The sequence below is a fragment of the Cordyceps javanica genome, chromosome 1 (assembly GCF_051103115.1).
Source record: "Cordyceps javanica chromosome 1, complete sequence".
Lineage (NCBI taxonomy): Eukaryota > Fungi > Ascomycota > Sordariomycetes > Hypocreales > Cordycipitaceae > Cordyceps > Cordyceps javanica.
This window is the reverse complement of record NC_139295.1, coordinates 5,991,592-6,010,279: the sequence shown is the minus strand read 5'-3', so window position 1 is coordinate 6,010,279 and position 18,688 is coordinate 5,991,592. Positions and strand designations below refer to the sequence as shown.

Sequence of the window (18,688 nt, the reverse complement as noted above, 5' to 3'; positions counted from 1 at the left end):
GGCATTGATTTTTGTATACTTGCGCCAGAGAACAAAAGAAAGAAAGGTTGTTAATAAAAGAACCAGGCTATGTGGAAAATGCACAATTGTACAAGAGGGACCAAGAAAGAAGGAAAAGAAAGGGCAGGGAAAATTAGGAAGAAGAGGTGGAAGAAATGAAACCAAGGGGATGTGGCCTGGCAGCTGTCATGCTTGGAGCAAACGAGCATACGTGGTGGTTACAAACGAAGAAGGGTCCCTCTCCCACTCTCCGTAATTTTAATGTGACGTCGGATGGGTAGTGACCTGGCTTGTTGCGGCGCCTGTTGGTGGCCGACAAGGGTAGCCACAGTGGGTGTAGGCAGATACTCGGCACCTACAGATAGGTCTTAAGTAATAACTTAGATTACTCCGTACCTAGGTTAGTACTAAGTAGTTACGGAGTGAGTACACCTACCTACTGAGTACCTATACTTATCGCCGGCACGCAGTGACCCCACGCAGTGGGGTATGCGTAGGAATACTACCCTAGATTTGATGATGATGCAGATGAGTAGCAAGCCGGGGAAAGAAAGTGACGACGTAGCATTCTCCGAGGACGCATCATGTCTATGTTGTTCTTTTCAACTCGTTCCTTGTCGCATCCCGTGAAACGTTGCTTGCAGGTATCAAGGTTGTGACACTGCATCAACTCAACACTTACCATCCCTAATGACAGAGACGGCCAAGCGCGTGCAGGTCCCAGCTCAAATCCACCAACAGCACTTTGGTTTACAAGGATACCGGACAGTGCATTAGATGTTCGCGTAAATAGCCATGAATTGTCCGTCAGATACGTACATTGTCTATGGCTACCTACATATAGCTCTGTATACTGATATCCAAAATCTACCCTTCAAATGGTACTTCCCGATTTCGTCCAACGCCAGTCCAGGAAACAAATAAAATCTATGCTTGAAAAAAAAACAAGAAACATTTTTGTCGTCATCGTCGTTAAAGATCCTACCCTACGGCCGCACAGAAACAACGCTCTCAGCCATCGCTACTTTCTGTGTCTCGGATCGGACCGCAGGTGTGGCGTAATCAGGCTTTTGGTGGCGTCGATGCCACACAGCCGAGAACGGCCGTAGTAAAAACAGCAGGAGAGAAAGAATGCAGGCGACATCCATAGTAAGATGTGCATAGAAGCCAAGGTAATACATGCCACGGAAAAGCCTTTTATAATCAAACATGTCTGGTAAATGTGTAACGAAGAAGAAGAAGAGGAAAAAGATGAGAGAAACGTGCGAGCACGATATGCTTATGCTGTGATGGGCGATGACTTGGCAAAGGACCACCGCGTTTTTTTGCTCTTGTTGAGCTTGCCACGGGTCGACTTTGAATCGTATGGATCGGGCACAGGCTCAGGGAAGATGTTGACTAGATTGTCGTGCGCAAGCGGCGGCGGCATCTCGGAGCGGCTGTGGCGCGTGTACTTGCTGGAAACGATGGGCTCTAGTTCCGGCTGTTGTGGCTGAGCCACAGACTCACCCGTATGCTCCTTGATGCGGCTCTGATACGGCTTCTGGCCAGAAGACAGCATCGTTGGCCCGGCGGACAAGTCGAGGGTAGGGCTCGGGATCGACAAGATGCCAAGATTTACGTCGCTCGAGTTGCGCGAGGCCGGTGGCGCAACGATTGGCGTGGCAGGGGCCCGGGGTGCAGATGCACTATAGCCGGTACCGATGCGATGGGGACTCTGACGCGGCCCGCTAGTGAGTTCAGGCTGCGCAGGCTTGCCGTCGGCACTGGAGGGGGGCTGCTGCTGCTGCTGGCTTGAAGTGGCGGAGATAAAGTTGAAGCCTCTCATTGACGTTGGCGGTGGGCGCGCATCTCTGGTAGCCGGTTTGGTGCTAACAGGAACCGCTGTTCTATCTGACGTCTCCGACGAGGAGCGGCGGTGGCTTGGGTGCAGGCGGTGGGCATGACCAGAGGACGGTCGAGGAGAGTCCGGAACGGGCGATTGGGGTTGCTGAGAAGCCATGATGGGTTGGACAGGTTGCTGAAGTACCGGCGCAGCGGACTGAATTTGAGCCTGCTGAGCATTCTGAAGTTGCTTCGTCTGCTGGATATGCTGGGTCTGGTGGTATGTCTGCAGCTGCTGGGCGGGTTGGGTCTGAGGAAGCTGCAGGGTCTGGGGAGTCTTGGCCTTGGGCCGAGCAGAGGGCACGACCATTTCAAGCTCGTCATGAGAGCTGTTGGATGCTCTAGAGCTTCCCTCGGGAGTAGGCTCTAGCCAAGGGGGTCGATCGGTCAGTCAGTGAGGCCGAGTCTGATACCAAACAAGGGGCCCGACTCACCTTTGCTCACGAGGGTGCTGCTGGCGCCAGACATGTCGTAGGCGGAAAAGGAATGCCTGCTAACTTCTTTGCCCTTCCAGGAAGATGGGCGAGACGGGGGAGCATCTGGCATAGAGTAGATGACCTCACGGTTCGCGCCGTAAGGGTGGTGAACGCTGCCAGAGCTGTAAGCGCGGGGCAAGCCGACGTGGGGAGTGGCCTCGCCGGCCGGGTAGGAGACATAAGAGAGGCTGCTGGTGACGCGAGGCACGGCGGGAATGGTGGTGGTGGAAGGCATGTTCATGGAGAAGCCGGCGGCGGCCATGGCGCTGCGCCTGCGATTCTGCTCGAGGATGCGGGGCCTGTCGTTGACCTCTCGCCAGGCGGGTGGCGCCGAGGAGATGGCGTCGGAGGCGGCGTGCGTGGGAACGTGGCGATAGGGTGTCGTTTGAGCATCCTGCTTCTTCTGCTCGGCGAGCTTCGCATTGTGCTCTTTGGCATGCTGGCGGCTCTTTCGGAGATGAGAAAAAATCGACATGGTCGACCGGGGGTTTGTGTGGTGGCGATGCGAGGTGGAGATGTGTGGTTCGAGCAGGTGTCTTGTCCAAGAAGCTTGGATTGCTGGCCGGTGCGCACCAGCGGCAAGGTAGTTGAAAGGGTGAGTTGGAACAGTGTCGGTCGTCTCCTGATCTCCTCAGTGTAGATGAAGGAAGACGAGAATATATATGAGGGTAATAAGAATTTTTGTCTCAGGGAGCAGAGACAAAGGCTGCGTGTCTTGATTGTCTCGGCTTGGCGTCTTGTATTAGTACTGAGTAGTAGCAGCACCAGGAGACTGGTGCGACTGGTGGATGGCGGCGTGTGGGGGACGGTAAAGCGAGAGAAGAAGAAGAAAAAGTTTAAAAAACGTGTAACAAAAGCCAAGGCCGTGCTTGCATAGTTTATATGCGTAGTACGTAGTGGGTAGGTGGGCAGGTGGGCAGGCAGGCAAGTAAGTAGGCGTTGTAATCAGAGACTGGGACACGCAGGCATCTGAGAAGAATATAATAATAAAAGTCGTGAAAGCCGACTCGAAGGCGAGACAGGTGGATGGGTTAGGTCGGCAGCAAGCAGAGCAAGGTGAAGGACGATGAACTTGGTGGTATCAAGGCGAGGCCCAATCCCCAAAGGCGAGAATACCTTTGACGGCGAGGAGGGAAGGATTTGAGAAGACGGATAATGTGAGAGAAAGAAAAAGAAGACGGAGAGTTATTGAAAGTATTGAGAGTATTGAAAAGGAAGCAGGGCGAGCAGGAGAAGAAAGGACAAACGGCGGCGGCGCCGGGAGGAAGGATATATTAAATATACGGGAAGTGGTGGTGGTGGTGGTAAGTAAGTGGTGGGCTTATATTTAGCGACGAGTATCCGTACTGAGAAGATTAGTAGGTTCGGTAGGTTCCTACCAGGTACCTAGGCAGGCTACGCGGTACACACTTATCGGTACTACCACCAGAAGTTGTGCGCTGTGCCAGGGGTGCGCGGCGTGGCGTGGCGTGGCGTGGCTCGAGACGCAGCTGGGACGACTTGGGAGCAATACTGTGGTGCAATTGGCAGATGTGATGGGTGAGTGACAGACTGGTGATCTGTACAGTAGTTTTGGTGGTTGACAATGGATAAGGACATGTGCCATCATCAATCAGCACAGAGTATCCGTACTGACTGATGCACACTGAGATGATAAGCCCTACAGGGAAGTACCCAGGATGCTACTCAGTACGCAAGGTACCTAGAATCGGGGTGAGCTCAGGCCGTCTTTTTGGCGTGTCTGGGCGATGAGCAAAAAAAAATAACAGAAGCAGGCTGTAACACGACGCACGGCATACGACTGTTGGACTGGAGCCATCCATGTCCATTTCGGTTCTTTTTTTATTCTTTTATTCGTAATTTAATTTTGATCTTTTGTCCATTCGTGTTTTTCCTTGTCAGACACGCGAGGGTTGTGAAGCAGCCCAGCCAAAGCTGTAGTGGAGCGGGAGGGGCGGGACGGCGGAACAGGGTGCGCCCAGTGGGACAGGGCTTGTTTGGTATCTCTGGCTGTGAAGGAGGGCTGAGTCGAACGGTTGAATGGGTGGCACGTTGAAAGGGTGGCACGTTGAAAGGATGGCATAGTCAAAGAGACGGATGGACGCAAACGGAAAGGGAACAGGCTGGTTTTCTTCTTCTTTTCTCTCTCTTCTTTTTTCCCCAGTGTGGATGGATCATGTATCACGATGATGGACTGAGAATTAGAGGCATAATAGTAGAATTACCTACCTTACATAATAGAGGGGTAAAAAAATCAATGCAAGGCCTACCTACCTACCTATATACCTAGATATGTACTTACCTACATGCCTACCTTACCTACTTACTCAGGAGTCAGTACCTACATACTTAACTAGGCAGAGGTGGAGGCATGAGAAACAAACTCCGTACACACGTTTCGATGCCAACAAAGATGCAACAAGAGGAATCCTTTGCAAGGACGAGGGGCTTACTGAGACTTGCCTTTGTATTGTCAGCTAGTTGGCTAGCTGCCTGCATGCCTGCCTGCCTGCCTGCCTGCCAACTGCCTGGCACCGTCACGATACGAATAGCGCCGTTTCCACCAAGACGGGACCGAGAATCAGTGGCCCTTTTGCTAGTGCCCGCTGGCTCCGTCGCCCTGTAGCCCGCTAGGCCCGCCACCACTAAAAAGTAGCCCGCCCCTCCCTCTCAGACTCTCAGTGCTTTTCGCTAACCGAGCCTGCTTTGCTTGCTTGCCTCCTGCTGCCAACTGCCTGCCAGCTTCGACAGTGGAGTTGTAGCGGATCTCAGGGCACCGCGCTAGGGGGGCAGGGGGCAGGGGGGGACAAGGATGAATGCCGCTAAAATGAGCGCCATGGAAGGCACCAAAGAAGCAAGCCACGTCGACCTACGGATACTCCGTACTTACTTACAGGGGCAATTCCTTTGGATGATGGGAAAAAAAAAAGAAAAAAAGAGAGGAAAAGAGATGATTCACTACCTTATCTAGGTAGGTTGGTCCGCAGGCAGGCCAAGTACTGATACGCGAGTACGATAGTGGACCTTGACCCTTGTGTCCCGTCTACTACTACTAATAATAATACCGAGTACTGATACAAAGCTAATTAGGCTCTCATTCATTCCATCTCAAGACGACCAAGATGCCATGCAGTCAAAGTCAATAAAAATGCCCAATATGCAAGTCAATGAAAAAAAAAAGTCAAATCAAATTACAAGATGCCTCGAAACCACAATGCAAGCAAGCATGAATAAACGAAAATGCAACCAATCTCATGCCCATAACCAAGACGTGCCGACCTGAAGCTGCACTGCAACCCCGTCCCCCGTCCACACGGACCAAGCCACCAATACAATACACTGCCCACCTTACTTACCAACTTACTTACCAACTTACCTACTGGTACCTCTGCGCAGGTACTTATTAGGTGCATACCTACCTACCTAACTACCTCATACAGGCACCATGTAACTAATATGGTACTGATAGTGTACTCCGTTTACTTCCAATAACCCCCCATCCCTACCTACCCAGTCGGATCCCCTGTTTTCAGCCTGGCGTCCGCAACATCCTCCAAACAAACCCGTAACAATTCAACTCGTCAGCCCGTTCTTCCTCATCGACGTGCCACTTCATCATCGCGAATCCTTCTTACTGACCAACCTCTCCCCCCCCCTTTCACCCTTCCCATCGCCCCATGCGGGTTTGTTGCCCACCTCACGTCGCCAAGCCCAAAAGACCGTGAAACGTCCGTCGGCTGGGGGGGAACATGTGCGGCTCCAGCTTTGCATCGAGGCTTTGCCAGCTGTGCCAGCTGTGCCAGCTCGGCCAGCTTGGCCAGCCCAGGTTACTAGATAGAAACATTCAGCTGATTGCTCTCTCTTTGTCCTACGTTGGGTCTCTTTTGCGCCTGGCGCCTGGGCACCGCCGCCGCCGCCGCCGCCGCCGCCGCCGGGCTCCCGTTCTGCCGTAGTTGCCGTATCAAAAAGACTACTGAAACCGGGAATCTAAATAAAGAGTGTCGTGTTGGACCGATGGGGGAGAGGGTGACCCCTGCTGGCCGCGTCAATCATTCAGATCCCGACTTGGCCGCCAATGCCTGACATGCGTGCCTCATTGTTGATACAGGCGAATTCTAGCCCGCCGCCACCAAGCTCACCAGGCATGCACGCGGCTCTCTTGGCCATTTCTATTGGCATTTTTTTTCTTGGGTGGCAGTCTACTGAGTATTCATTTGCTTTCACAACCCTGGGAAGGGCTGAGCACGACATGCATACATGCAGACACACCTGCGCCGGATTTCTCGAGGCTGTCCTGCCCAGCAACCTCAGCTTCCCCCTCCCCGACCGGTATACCAGTCATTCACAACAAGACATCTGGTGCGCCGGTCCCAGACGAGTACTGCCCTCTCTTGCACCAAGGTGAGCTATACCAGACGGGAATAAATGACAAGTCTGCAGGAGAGCCACCTGCGAGACGCACCTTGCCGCCTTTTACCTTTATCTGTCGTCGTTTGCTTCTTCTTCAAACTCGCCGTATTTGGACAAGCTTTTGCAATGCTGGCCAAAACTTGCTACTCTGTCCAGTCTCATCGCACACCGCCCGAGCACCGATGCACGGAAAAAAAAAGGTGCAAATAGAAAGTCAAGTCTATTGGCTTACGCAACCTCTTCCCTTTCTTTTCTTTTTTTTCTTTCCAACGTGGCTGTCCTTTGCCCCCAAAACATGAGGTTGAGCTCGCGCTACAACCCGGTCCGGGATTGGCGTCGTCTCCCCGACGGGTAGGCTGGACCGCCACATGTGGGTTTGGACGCACCCCGCGCATATTTTATTCAGTATCAGTATGTAGATGGTTCTCAGCCCAGGCTGAACTTGGTGGCTCGTCCATATGAAGTAGTCTTCAGCCTCTTGGGCCGCGGAACAGCCGTACGAACGAGTCGAATTTCCACAAACCCGTCTCTCTTTCTTTCCGTATCTCGACCTGCCGCTTTCCTACTTGACCCCCCCCAATTCCCCCTGTCCGGGCAAAAGTAGATGGTTGAGATCGATTAAAAAAAATTTAAGAAAAGCAATATAAGAGAAAGGAACGAAAAGGAAAGAAAACGCCGGCAACGCCACCAATGGCTCACGTTGGCCAAGTCCAGGCTCCAAGGAGACGGTGGGCATTCGCATTGCCGAACCTGTCTTTATGACGTTTGGCCAGCCCGCCGGTTGGCATGATCAAGCCTGAAATTGGGCTCGGATAGAATATCACAGACGAAACGCTTTTGACTGTTGTTCTCATCCATCACAGCTGCCGTATAAAAAAAGTTACAAGTCCACGACGCCGACGCCCGCCGAGCTCGTATTTGACAGGGGGGGGGAGGGAGCGCCAGGTCTGATCTGGATTCTGCTCAGCCGCTAGGCTGGGCCAAGTGGAACCAAGTCCAGACGGGTGGCTGTTTTGGCGGGATTTTCGGCGCTGGGCTATTTTAAACAAAGTCTATCTGGTGGAATTGGGGTGAGGGGAGAGAGATTGACCGCCGGTCTGATACAGACTGACAGACCTGGCGCACGTTCTGTTGAGCGTTTCACCGTCCAAGTTGTCCTCTCCACCCCCTTTCAGTACCGGGGTCTATTAGCAGTAGCAGCAGCAGCAGCAGCAGCAGCAGCAGCAGCAGCAGCAGCAACAGCAGCAGCAACAGCACCTCCGTAAGTCGGCAAGTCGGGCAGCGAATTGGTTAAGGCGGCCGCCACGCATGAATGCGAGATCCCCTCCCCCCCCTCCCCGCCCTTGCACACCTACAGCCGCACTGACAGGACTCGGAACGAATGGCGGTGCCCGTTATCGCGTCGAGTTGTCACCCCCTGGGGAGGAGGAGGGGGTTTCCCTGTTGCGTTGTTTTTTTTTTCAGCTCGCCCGAAACGTCTCTCTTGCTCGATACGGAAGTTTTGGCCGCTCATATTCATGCGCTGACGCTGTGCTCCAGACTTTTGATGGCCGTGCCTCCGGGTTCCTTTTCATTGGCAGGAAATTGGTTGTGTGTGGTGTGTGTAAAAGAGATATACGAAAATCAAGAAAAGCTTATACTGGGTACAGGGCGGTAAAGAATGCCCAATGTTGGCGTGACCTTGGGACGTAGAGCAAGTACAATGCCGTCGATCAGAAGAATGTTGAACTTTTTTCACAATAGGCAAATGACGTCGTCAATTGTGCGTCGTCGTGCCCTGATGGTGACACGACGGCGACGAGGCAGTGCGAGCCCAACATGTGGCATATCGGCTCGCGTCACCATCATGGGCACTCTACTCGGCGACGTCATGAAATATTGGTGAAGTGAGGTTATGTGCCCCTTTTTCTTTTCATTGCCATGTTATTCACACCTTTGGGTTGTTGAAGGACTGTTATTTCACACCAGCCAGCCAGCCAGCCAGCCAGCCAACCAAACAACGTTGTACTGGTCCATCAGCAGGCCATTCATAGAGACGAACCTCTGCTGAGCCGAAAATGAAGAAGGAAAAGAGAAACAAGCAGAAAAAGAAAGTGAGACAGTCTTGTGTGATGCGACATAAATTACGAGCGCGTGCTCCGGTAATGACGAAGCTACTGTTGGGCCTGTCGAAAATTAGAAATTACACCATCCAGCTCGGAAAAGGAGAAGAAAAGCGTGGAGGCAGGCAGCCTCATTGACGGCTTCTTAATGCAAGCCCATCTGAAATCGTATCACCCTCCCGCGAGGCTTCTCGCTGCAGGGCGATGCAGGAGGTTTGACGCCCCAGATGCGCGGCCCGTGGGCAGTCGTGTCTGACCGGTCTGCACTGCCAGCACCACGATCGATGGCGTGAAGATGGGCGGTTGGACGGCCAAGTTCGGCCATCGGCCCGCGGGATGAAGGTGCCGAAGAAAAGCTGGTCCGAAAGGGCCGGGTCAGGTAGGACTTGGATGCGGCTATTGGCCAGGAGTAGCTGAGAGGCGCTCTGGGGAGGGGGGACCTCGTATGTGAGCATGTATGGACCAAGAGCGAGAGGATGCAAGCAACACAATTCTACTACCATGAACCCAAGATGTACAGATCGATCGACCCACGCCTCTTGGGAGAAGGGGACTGTGATTATTGGTAGTCTTATCCTGCACACCGGCTTGGAATGCCCGCGTGCGATTTGTCGACGTCCTCATGTCTGAACAGGAGTTGCGTGTGTGTTCGTATTGTAAATTACCGAAAAAGACTCCGACGCGAGCTTCTGTGTAGTACAAATACCCCGTATTTACTTGATTGGACAGCCATCACGGTCCTTGGTCGTGTGGAGTGCAAAGTGGTGGATGGTTGGCTGATCATGGTGCGTACATGTGTGTGTGTGCGCGCGTCTGAGTATATAATATACACATGTAAGTGGGTGTGAGTGTGAGTGTGTAGATATGTGATGCCTTGAGGGCGATGCAAGGGCCCCAGTAGGAATGATACAGTAGCAAGACGCAAAAGGGAAAATCAATGTAATCTATTGAAATGGAGAGATTGGCGATCTCATGCATCTTGGCAGATCGGCTTCGGTTCCTTTGCCATGGGTTTATTTTTATTTTTATTTTTAAATTTTGCCATGTATTATTAGATAGAGTAGCGGGCCTTGCCGCCGAATTGGGCATGCTCATCTCTCCCGGGGGGGCTGCGGATCCACAAGGCCAATCGAGGAAGAGAGCCCGGCGGCCTAAGTATGTACCAGTAGGCCCTGGGAAGAGGAGAGGTGTGGCTGCGGCGTTGCGATGAAAAAAAAGAAAAAAAAAGAAGAGAAGAGAGGAGTAGAGCCATCAGAAAGGATGATAAGAATAAGAAGAAGAAGAAGAAGAAGAAGAAGAAGAAGAAGAAGAAGAAGAAGATCAAGAAGCATGGAAAAAAAACACGTCAAACAATGCTTAGACAATGGACATGTGCACGTGACTGTTGACGTGCTCGACCATGAGGAAAACAATCGAGCTATCAGTAGCTTAGACGAAGCGAAGCGCCAAGATTGGCTAACTTGGTAGCCACTAAGAGTGAAGCGAGTGGGGGGCCTTCACTTCAGTCTGGGTCGGGAGGCGGAGAGGGAAGAGAGCAATCAAGGGAGAAGGAAAAAAAAAAAAGTGTGTGCGCACTAGCCACATGCAAAAAAAAAAAAAAAACCTTGCACCCTGCGAACTGCTGTAGGAAAGGGGAGTGAAAGAGAGGAGAAGAAAAGAAAGGGGAGGGAAAAAGCCACGGCTGCAGAGGCTGGGGGTACTGGGGTACTCAGCTATCCTTCCCCAGGATTCCTCCGCTTCTGCAAACTGCAGCAGCGGGCAATCTTTTGACAATACAGATGCATTATCAGTAAATGCAGGTGCAAGCATTGTTCATTTGGCAGAGTTTGGCAGCAGTGTTGGATTTTTTTTTCTTTCATCCTTTGCTATTCTATTTACCTAAATATTTACAGACTTTTCTTTCCCTTTTTTCTATAAAAAGCCCAAATTTACCTCGCCCATGCTACCAAGGTACCTCCAGCAGATAGATACCTGCCGAAACGTTATAGTGCCTGTTGTTCCGCCCCCAGACACCACGCACCACCAGACACCATGCAGGCCAGCCAGCATCGCCGAGAGACAGGCACGTTAATTCCGAGCCAGCATCTTGATGGCTAGAATGCGACGATTTTGCCCAGAATAACTCTAGACCCACCCCATGTAACGTCTTTTATGCCAGTACATTTTTTTCAGGTTTTTTTCCTTGGTTCTATAAGGTGCTCTGGCCGGTACAGGGGTGGGAGAGAGAGAGAGAGAGTCCCCTCTCTCTCCATCTCGCGCCGCCGCCGCCGCCGCCGCCGAAGCCCCCCCCCCAAGCCCCAGCCCTGGCTCTTTACTGATACTAACGTTAGCCCATCGTTCTCCGCCGGCTCGCTCGCCAGGCCGCCGCCACCAGTCGCCAAGTCGCCCAGTCCTCTTCTTCTCCTCCTCCTCCTCCCTCCCTCCACCCTCCACCCACCGCGGTCACGCGCTTTCCCGCCTCATCCCCATCCAGGTCTGGCTCCGAACGGCCCTCTCGCATCGTCGTCATTCCCAGCGCACATCGCATCCCTCCTTCCACACCCCCCCTCCCCCGGACGGCCATCTGCGCCTCGCTCGTTACATCGCCCGCTTCGCATCGCGTCGCGTAGCAGCACTTTATCGACAGTTTCATTCATCTCTCTCTTTTTTTTTCCCGCCCGTCGCCGGGTCGCAAAGGAGACAGAGAGAGCGAGTGCGTGAGCAGCCCGCTGCCCAACGAAACCGCCCGGCACCGAATCATTCCCCGCCTCGCCACCGCTGCCGCATCGCGACCAGCAGGGAAGGAGGAAAAGAAGAGACGAAGAAAAAAAAACGCGACCTCGATACCGCCAATTCATCCCGATCGTCTCCTCTTCCATTACTTGCATGGCGCCTTGATCCGACGGCCTACACTGCCCGCCTCGTCGCCAGTCTCGCTTTGGCCGACGCCCGCTTTCTGTCGTCCCTCCCTCGGGTCAATTTTTTTTTGCCCCCTCTCCTTTGCGCCCATCTTCCTCCTCGCGCATCCTTCCCTACTTCGCCCTTCTTTTTGTCGCGCGCGTCCATCTCGGAAGCGTGCGCATCCTTCATCTAGAGAATCGTGGCGGCGCTTACCCTCCTCAGTCACACCGAGACGGCCGAGCTCTCGCTGCAGCAGCATCTCGAAATCTCGCCAGACCTGATCGCGTATCCGCCCCAGATCGCCACCGAGGCGGACTCGGAGCCGCTGATGATGGCACAGCAGGTGCCTCATCAGGCGACGGACAAGAAGCGCGTCAAGGTCTACGAGCTGCGCAACAATGACTGGTTCGACAGGGGTACCGGCTTCTGCACCGCCTCCTTCACTACGGTACGTTTTGTCTGTTGCCCTCCATCCTGCGAATTTCTCCTCGGTCCCGCGCCTACCGGCCGCCCCGGCCCGTCTCGGTCCCGTCTGTCCGGCCACCCAAAACCTGATCCCTTGTGCTGACCGCGCTCCGCGCTCAAATTTCCAGACCGAACATGGACGCAAAGATCCTCGCGTCATTGTCGAGTCCGAGGACCAGCCTGAGCGACTGCTGTTGGAGACCAAAATTCAAAAGGAAGATGGATTTCAGAAGCAGCAGGGTATGACGCGACCATCTCTTCCCCGCACCTCATCGTTACACTAACGCGCTCGCACAGAGACGCTCATCGTCTGGCAGGAGCCAGGAAGTGGTGTTGATATGGCACTGAGTTTCCAGGAAGCTGAAGGATGTGCCATGATTTGGTTTGTCCACCCGCTGCCATCATTCTCCACCTCCTTCCGTCGCTGACGCTTCCACAGGAGATTCGTCAACAATGTTCAGCAAACCTTCCACAACAGCCTCGCCGCGGCCGGTATGTTCCCTCCTTCGCTATGCTGCTTCCGAGCCGTCTGCTTACTGTCCGCTCCACTAGATGACGCCCTCTCAGATGACCTCACCGTCGACATTCACCAGCACAGTGTCAACCTGCCCCCGGCCGAACTTGGTAACCTCCAGGAGATTGAATCTGGCATGCGCATCATGAGCAGCTCCGCCAACGGCCGCGACGCCCTGGCCAAATTCATCATGGCCGACGACTACATTGGCAAGCTCATCCCGCTCGTTGAGATGGCCGAGGACCTGGAGAGCCTTCCCGATCTCCACCGACTCTGTAATATCATGAAGACGGTCATTCTTCTCAACGACACCACAATCATCGAACATGCCGTCTCCGACGACAATGTTTTGGGCGTTGTCGGAGCCCTCGAGTACGACCCCGACTTTCCTAGCCACAAGGCTAACCACCGTCATTGGCTGGACAATCAAGGCCGCTATAAGGAGGTGGTGCCGATTGAGGATGACAACACCAGGCGCAAGATTCACCAGACCTACCGCCTCCAGTACCTCAAGGATGTCGTCCTGGCGCGCATTCTCGACGATCCTACCTTTTCCGTCCTCAACTCACTCATATTCTTCAACCAGGTCGACATTCTCCAGCACTTGCAATCCAATGCCGAATTTTTGAATGACCTATTTAGTATCTTTACCGCCGCGCAACCCGACTACAGACGCAAGAAGGAAGCCGTCTTGTTTATCCAGCAGTGCTGTGGTATTGCCAAGACGATCCAGCCACCCGCGCGCCAAACCCTGTACAACAACTTCATCGCACACGGCCTGCTCCAGGTCATCCATTTTGGTCTCCGCCACGACGACGTCGCCGTGCGTGTCGGCGCTACCGACATTCTTGTTTCCATCATAGATCACGACCCGCAAATGATTCGACAGACCATCTACCGCCAGATGCACGAAAACCAACACTCATTAACCGATTCGCTGATAGAGCTTCTCCTTGTCGAGGTCGACCTCGGGGTGAAGTCTCAAATCTCGGAGGCAGTCAAAGTGATACTTGACCAGGGCGTGCAAGGGCAGGGGCCAGAGGTCATGGCTAAGGTTAATGGCGAGTTTATTGGCCGACCCAGACCGCAGCAGTCAGCCGACCCCCAACAAGAATTGTTCCTGACGCGATTCTACGATCGATCGGCCACGAAACTCTTTAAACCGCTCCTCGACTTGGAAAACCGTACGGACATGAATTTTCCCGTTCAGCAAGCCTCCATGTTCAGCTACCTCATTGAAATTCTGAGCTTCTTCATCCGTCAGCACCACCGATTCAGCCGCTTCTTTGTCATGAATAACAACATCGTCGAGCGCGTTGTCCACCTCATCAAGTCACCCGAAAAGTACCTTCGTCTCGTCGCTATTCGATTCTTCCGCTGTCTCATTGGACTACAGGAAGAATTTTATATCAAGCAAATCACCGAGAAACGTGTGCTCGGACCCATCTTGGACGTCCTCATCGCTACGATGCCTCGTGACAACTTGCTGAGCTCGGCCTGCCTGGAGCTTTTTGAGCATGTCAAAAAGGAAAACATGAAGGACCTTGTCAAGCACCTGGTCGAAACGTACAGAGATCGCCTGGCTGAGCTAAGCTACATGTCGACATTTCGCGATATAGTGTTGCGCTATGACCAGACGCAGGGTTTCACGACAGAGACCGAATACTTTTTGGAATCAGAAGAGGACATGACCAGACGTCAGCCTCCCAATGCAAGGTTAATGGAACATCTCACTGTTGACCCCCAGGAGGAAGAATACTGGGAGACGTCGGATCCGGAGGACGACGGCGAAGAAGGCCAAAATGCCCACAACAACGGCTTGACGCCATCAAAACCGCTGGTAGACTATGCGTCGGATGACGATGGCGATGATGCCGCTGGCGAGGACGAGGATGCCATGAAGGATGAAGCCGAGGACAAGGCAGCATCTTCACCAAAGGAAGATGAGACCGAGCCGTCTGTGGCGGCACCTCTAGAGCGTATAAGCGAGAAGAGGAGACGCGAAGAGGACGAAGAGGAGGACGAACTTGGAAAGCTCGTGGCGAACAAGCGTCGCAATAGTGGCTCCGCCGACGCCAACTCTGTCACATCCAACAAGGCCAGCCAGCGCCGGCGGAGCTTTTCCGCTGGCGCTGGCCATGCCAATCCCAAGAAGATTGCCATTAGTTTATCCCCTGCCCTCAAGAGCGGCGGAGACTTGAGATCAGACGACGAAACGTGAATGCATCGAGACGTTGTGTTTTTCTTCCCCCCCCTTTTCTTTTCCGCTTTTACTCTTCCTCCTACTTTGCTGTGTGCAACACGCAAACGGGACGTAGGAGAGGGAACTGCGACATATCACAAAACAAATCCTTATATCAACATTTGTTCTTTTTACATGCTTTTGTCAAACCAAAGCATCGGCGTACCGGCAAGGCAGTTTTGACGAAATTAACGGATACAATTTTCTTTTCATTTTGCTACAGGGCCTGGGTATTTAACTTGGTCTTTCTTTTGGGGAGGGGGTAGGGGGGGGGGGGTGTTTTGTCGGAAAGAGGCTCTGGGCGGCTACACTTTTTTTTTTTTTTGAGACTTGTTCTTTAGTTTTATTCTTTACCATTATTTTACGCAGTAATGCCACCCTTTTCCCTCCGAGAAACCCCTTCCCTCCATTCTTTTCTTTCCTTGTTGTGTTTTGTCTTTCTGTGGAAATTGGATGACTTGGAGACAAGGGCGGCGGCAACAAGTGGCGGGCAGCTTTACTATTACTAGTTGACAAGTTTTTGATGATGCTGGGTGCGCAGCGACTGCTTTGGATCCCAGGGGGCAGGAGGAAAATTACTTTCTTTTCTTTCCACCCCATGGAAGCATGAACCCTTTTTTTTTTTTTCAATCTATTGTTATGAGTCAGACGACGACCTCTTTTCCGTCGAGTGTGTATGAAGCTGTTTCGTGCTTTGTGCAATTCAATAAACTACACCCCCTTTTTTTTGCCCAGCTGAGAAGGAAAAAGAAGAGAAAATTTCGGGAGAACTCTCTATATCATTAATCTCAAGGTGAACGGGCGCTTAAGGGTACTTCTCGGCGAGGCTTCCGTACGTAGGGTCTAATTTCTTTGCGTCTTTCTATCGTTACTAACTTCAATCATCAAGTCTTTTTAAACTGCTGTGACCACGCCTTGTACGAATCCGTCATAAATTGCGTAATGTTTCTCGGTGTCCTGTAGATGGCCGCTTCCAGGTCCGCCATGGCAATCTCGAGCGGTGCCTCGCCGTCCGTGTCGTCGTGACGCTCCAGCACCGCCGTGCCCGCCTCGACGCAGATGGCCTTGATCTCCGCCCCGGAGTAGCCCTCCGCCAGCCGCGCCAGCGCCTTCATGTCGACGTCGGGCGCGAGTGACAGGCCGCGCAGGTGCACGTTGAAGACGGCCTCGCGCGCGGCCTCGTTGGGCGGCCCCACGTACACGACCTGGTCGAAGCGGCCGGGGCGGAGCAGCGCCGGGTCCATGGCCTCGGGCCGGTTGGTGGCCGCGAGCACCAGCACGCCGCGCAGGCTTTCAAAGCCGTCCATCTCCGTGAGGAGCGCGTTGAGCATGTTGACCGACATATTGCTGCGGCTGCCGCCGTCGCCGCCGCCGCGCTGCCCGCCGATGGAGTCGATCTCGTCAAAGAAGATGATGGCCGGGGACGCGGCACGCGCACGCTTGAACAGGGTCCGCACGGCACGCTCCGACTCGCCGACGTACATGTTGAGCAGCTCGGCGCCCTTGACGGCGAAGAAGTTGAAAGACGATTCGGTCGCCATGGCTTGCGCCGAAAGTGTCTTGGAGCAGCCGGGGGGACCATACAGAAGTAGACCTTTGTGCGGGCTGACTAGCACTCGCTTGTTGGAAGGATTTGTGGCCTAAATAGACAGTCATTAGTAAAAGATTGGGTTTGCAGACAGGGTCCAAGTAGAGGGATGGGCCGGCACCTTTGCGTTTTTGATCATCCGGGAAAGAACCTTCTTCAAGTCTTCTTGACCGCCAATGTCGTTCCAGTGAACCGTAGGCGGGTTGAGGTCGATGTCGTGCATAGCTGTCGCCGACGTCTCTTTGAACGCCTGCTCCATGTCGGAGACTTCCAGATAGTACACCCGTTCAGAATTCTCTTCCGTGTCGTCTGCGGAATGCTGTGCAGCGTCTTCGGCTTCAACATCCCATCTCATGTTGGCAATAGACGCGGCAGTCTCCACCAGGTTTACCAGGTCTTTACCATTGTATGCGTGCGTCTGCGACGCGATACTCGCCAGACAGGCGTCGCGTTCTGCCTCGCGCAACGGCGGATTCAAGAAATCGAGGATCTCACGGCGCTCAGGCGGTCTGGGGACTCGCAGCGTCATGCTCCTGTTGAATCGTGTCTGTTGCTGGAGCTTGGCCGGCACGTTGGTCATGAAGTCGAGACATGCACCCACGACGACGACGGGTGGTAGGCGCTGCTGAGAGCGGCTTCGGGCAGCTAGAGCGTCGAGTTCGTTGCCGAGAGCTTCGACGACCGCGTCGTGATTCGAGCGGTCCTTGGCGAGCATGTCCTCCAGCTCGTCGAGGAGAATGATGCTCGGTCGCCCGCTGGCGGTGGCCGTCTTGAAGGTCTCGCGAATATCTGTAGACTTGCACGTGCACCGGATCCAGTGTGCCGTTCCCCAGCCCGTCTCAGCGAGGTGCTGCAAGATCAGCGTCTTGCCGGTGCCACGCCCACCTTGCACAACAAAGGCGCATGATGGCGACTCATTGGGGACGCGAAAGGGACGGCCGAATGCGGCGAGAAAATGATTCAGCGGGCGAAGCTGGTCCGCGAGTCCGGGAATGCCTGTAACAATGAGCTTCTTCTGAGCCATTGCGCCAGCGTCGGCAGCAATGGCAGCAGCATCCTCCTCGCCTGGCTTCAAGATGCGAATGTTGCTGGTGGCGGGACAGAAGCGGCCGATGTTATCGCTCTGCCCATTGACGCGGAGAACTTTAAAGTTACGACGTAGTCTGCTGGCTTGCACGCCCTCGAATACCATGCCGGGATATATTTGCTCAGCATCGTCTATAAACAAAAAACAGTCAGCTGTAATTCAAGTGATCACTGCATGGTATGTTGCGGAAAAGAAAGCATACTCATTGAAATGCTTAGCTCGGCTCTCCAGTCAAGTGGATGCATAGACGGCTTTACATTCACCTCTGCCTCACTTAGATCCCGTAAGACAACCTCTTCCACATCTGGTATCGTCTCTTGTAGCTCAATGCGCACCTGATCGCCAACGCGGAAGCCCGTTGCATCCTGGAAGGCGCGGGTCATCATGACCACATTTGGGCTGAGATTCTTTTCTGGCAACACGCATAGCGAAGCCTCCCGGCGGATCGGCGTACCAGAAGCATCACTTTCACCATCAAGGAATATCTTCTCTACCACGCACGGCTTGCTCTCCAGGCCGTTGGTCAGTGCGATGAGTGAATCCTTGCTCACATAGAGGCGGGCGGCGCCCAGCAGGTTCTTTTTTTCGAGGGAGGGATGGGAGAGCGGCCGCACTTTGGCGGTGATGCTCTTTTGCACCATTTTCTAGAGCTTCAATAAATCAAACGAGAATCCGTCCGAGCTCTGCCGTCCTGGCCAATGCAGGTTGTTGTAGAGTAAAAGGTGCTCTGGGTGGCCAGGGACCCTGGTTTTTTTACTGTGTACCCACCCGCGGCAGGAATAAACCTGCGGCTAATGCGTGTAGCTTGCCATGGTGAGAGTAGGCTACCTTGACTTTTATCTTTATCTTTTTCTTTTTCTTGTTCTTTTCTTTTTCTTGTGCCGGATATTAGCCATCTTCCTTACTTTCCTTTATCATATTTGATTTCATAAAGTAGTGCATTTCGTCCCTATTTCTTCTCATCTTTTACCTCTTCCCTGCTATATACGTCATCTTTGCCTGGGCTACCTTTTTCTTCTGCTATATCGAGTAGAAAGCAT

At 53.3% G+C, this 18,688-nt stretch overlaps 3 protein-coding genes across 3 annotated transcripts; 1 reads left to right on the top strand and 2 right to left on the bottom strand.

The window, feature by feature from the left end:
- Positions 1-1,279: 1,279 nt before the first annotated feature.
- V2A60_001799 (uncharacterized protein) lies at positions 1,280-2,835 on the bottom strand (the record flags this gene model as incomplete). Its single annotated transcript, XM_083253154.1, has 2 exons — positions 1,280-2,250; positions 2,319-2,835. The coding sequence occupies 2 exons, from the start codon at positions 2,833-2,835 to the stop codon at positions 1,280-1,282; spliced, it is 1,488 nt and encodes a 495-aa protein (XP_083109280.1).
- Positions 2,836-9,654: 6,819 nt separating this feature from the next.
- Positions 9,655-14,952, top strand: V2A60_001798 (component of IIS longevity pathway SMK-1-domain-containing protein; the record flags this gene model as incomplete). Its single annotated transcript, XM_083253153.1, has 6 exons — positions 9,655-9,657; positions 11,946-12,200; positions 12,346-12,457; positions 12,515-12,599; positions 12,657-12,709; positions 12,770-14,952. The coding sequence occupies 6 exons, from the start codon at positions 9,655-9,657 to the stop codon at positions 14,950-14,952; spliced, it is 2,691 nt and encodes an 896-aa protein (XP_083109279.1).
- Positions 14,953-15,857: 905 nt separating this feature from the next.
- V2A60_001797 (P-loop containing nucleoside triphosphate hydrolase protein) lies at positions 15,858-18,289 on the bottom strand (the record flags this gene model as incomplete). Its single annotated transcript, XM_083253152.1, has 3 exons — positions 15,858-16,613; positions 16,683-17,779; positions 17,851-18,289. 3 exons carry the CDS (start codon positions 18,287-18,289, stop codon positions 15,858-15,860), a joined length of 2,292 nt encoding a protein of 763 aa, XP_083109278.1.
- Positions 18,290-18,688: the final 399 nt, after the last annotated feature.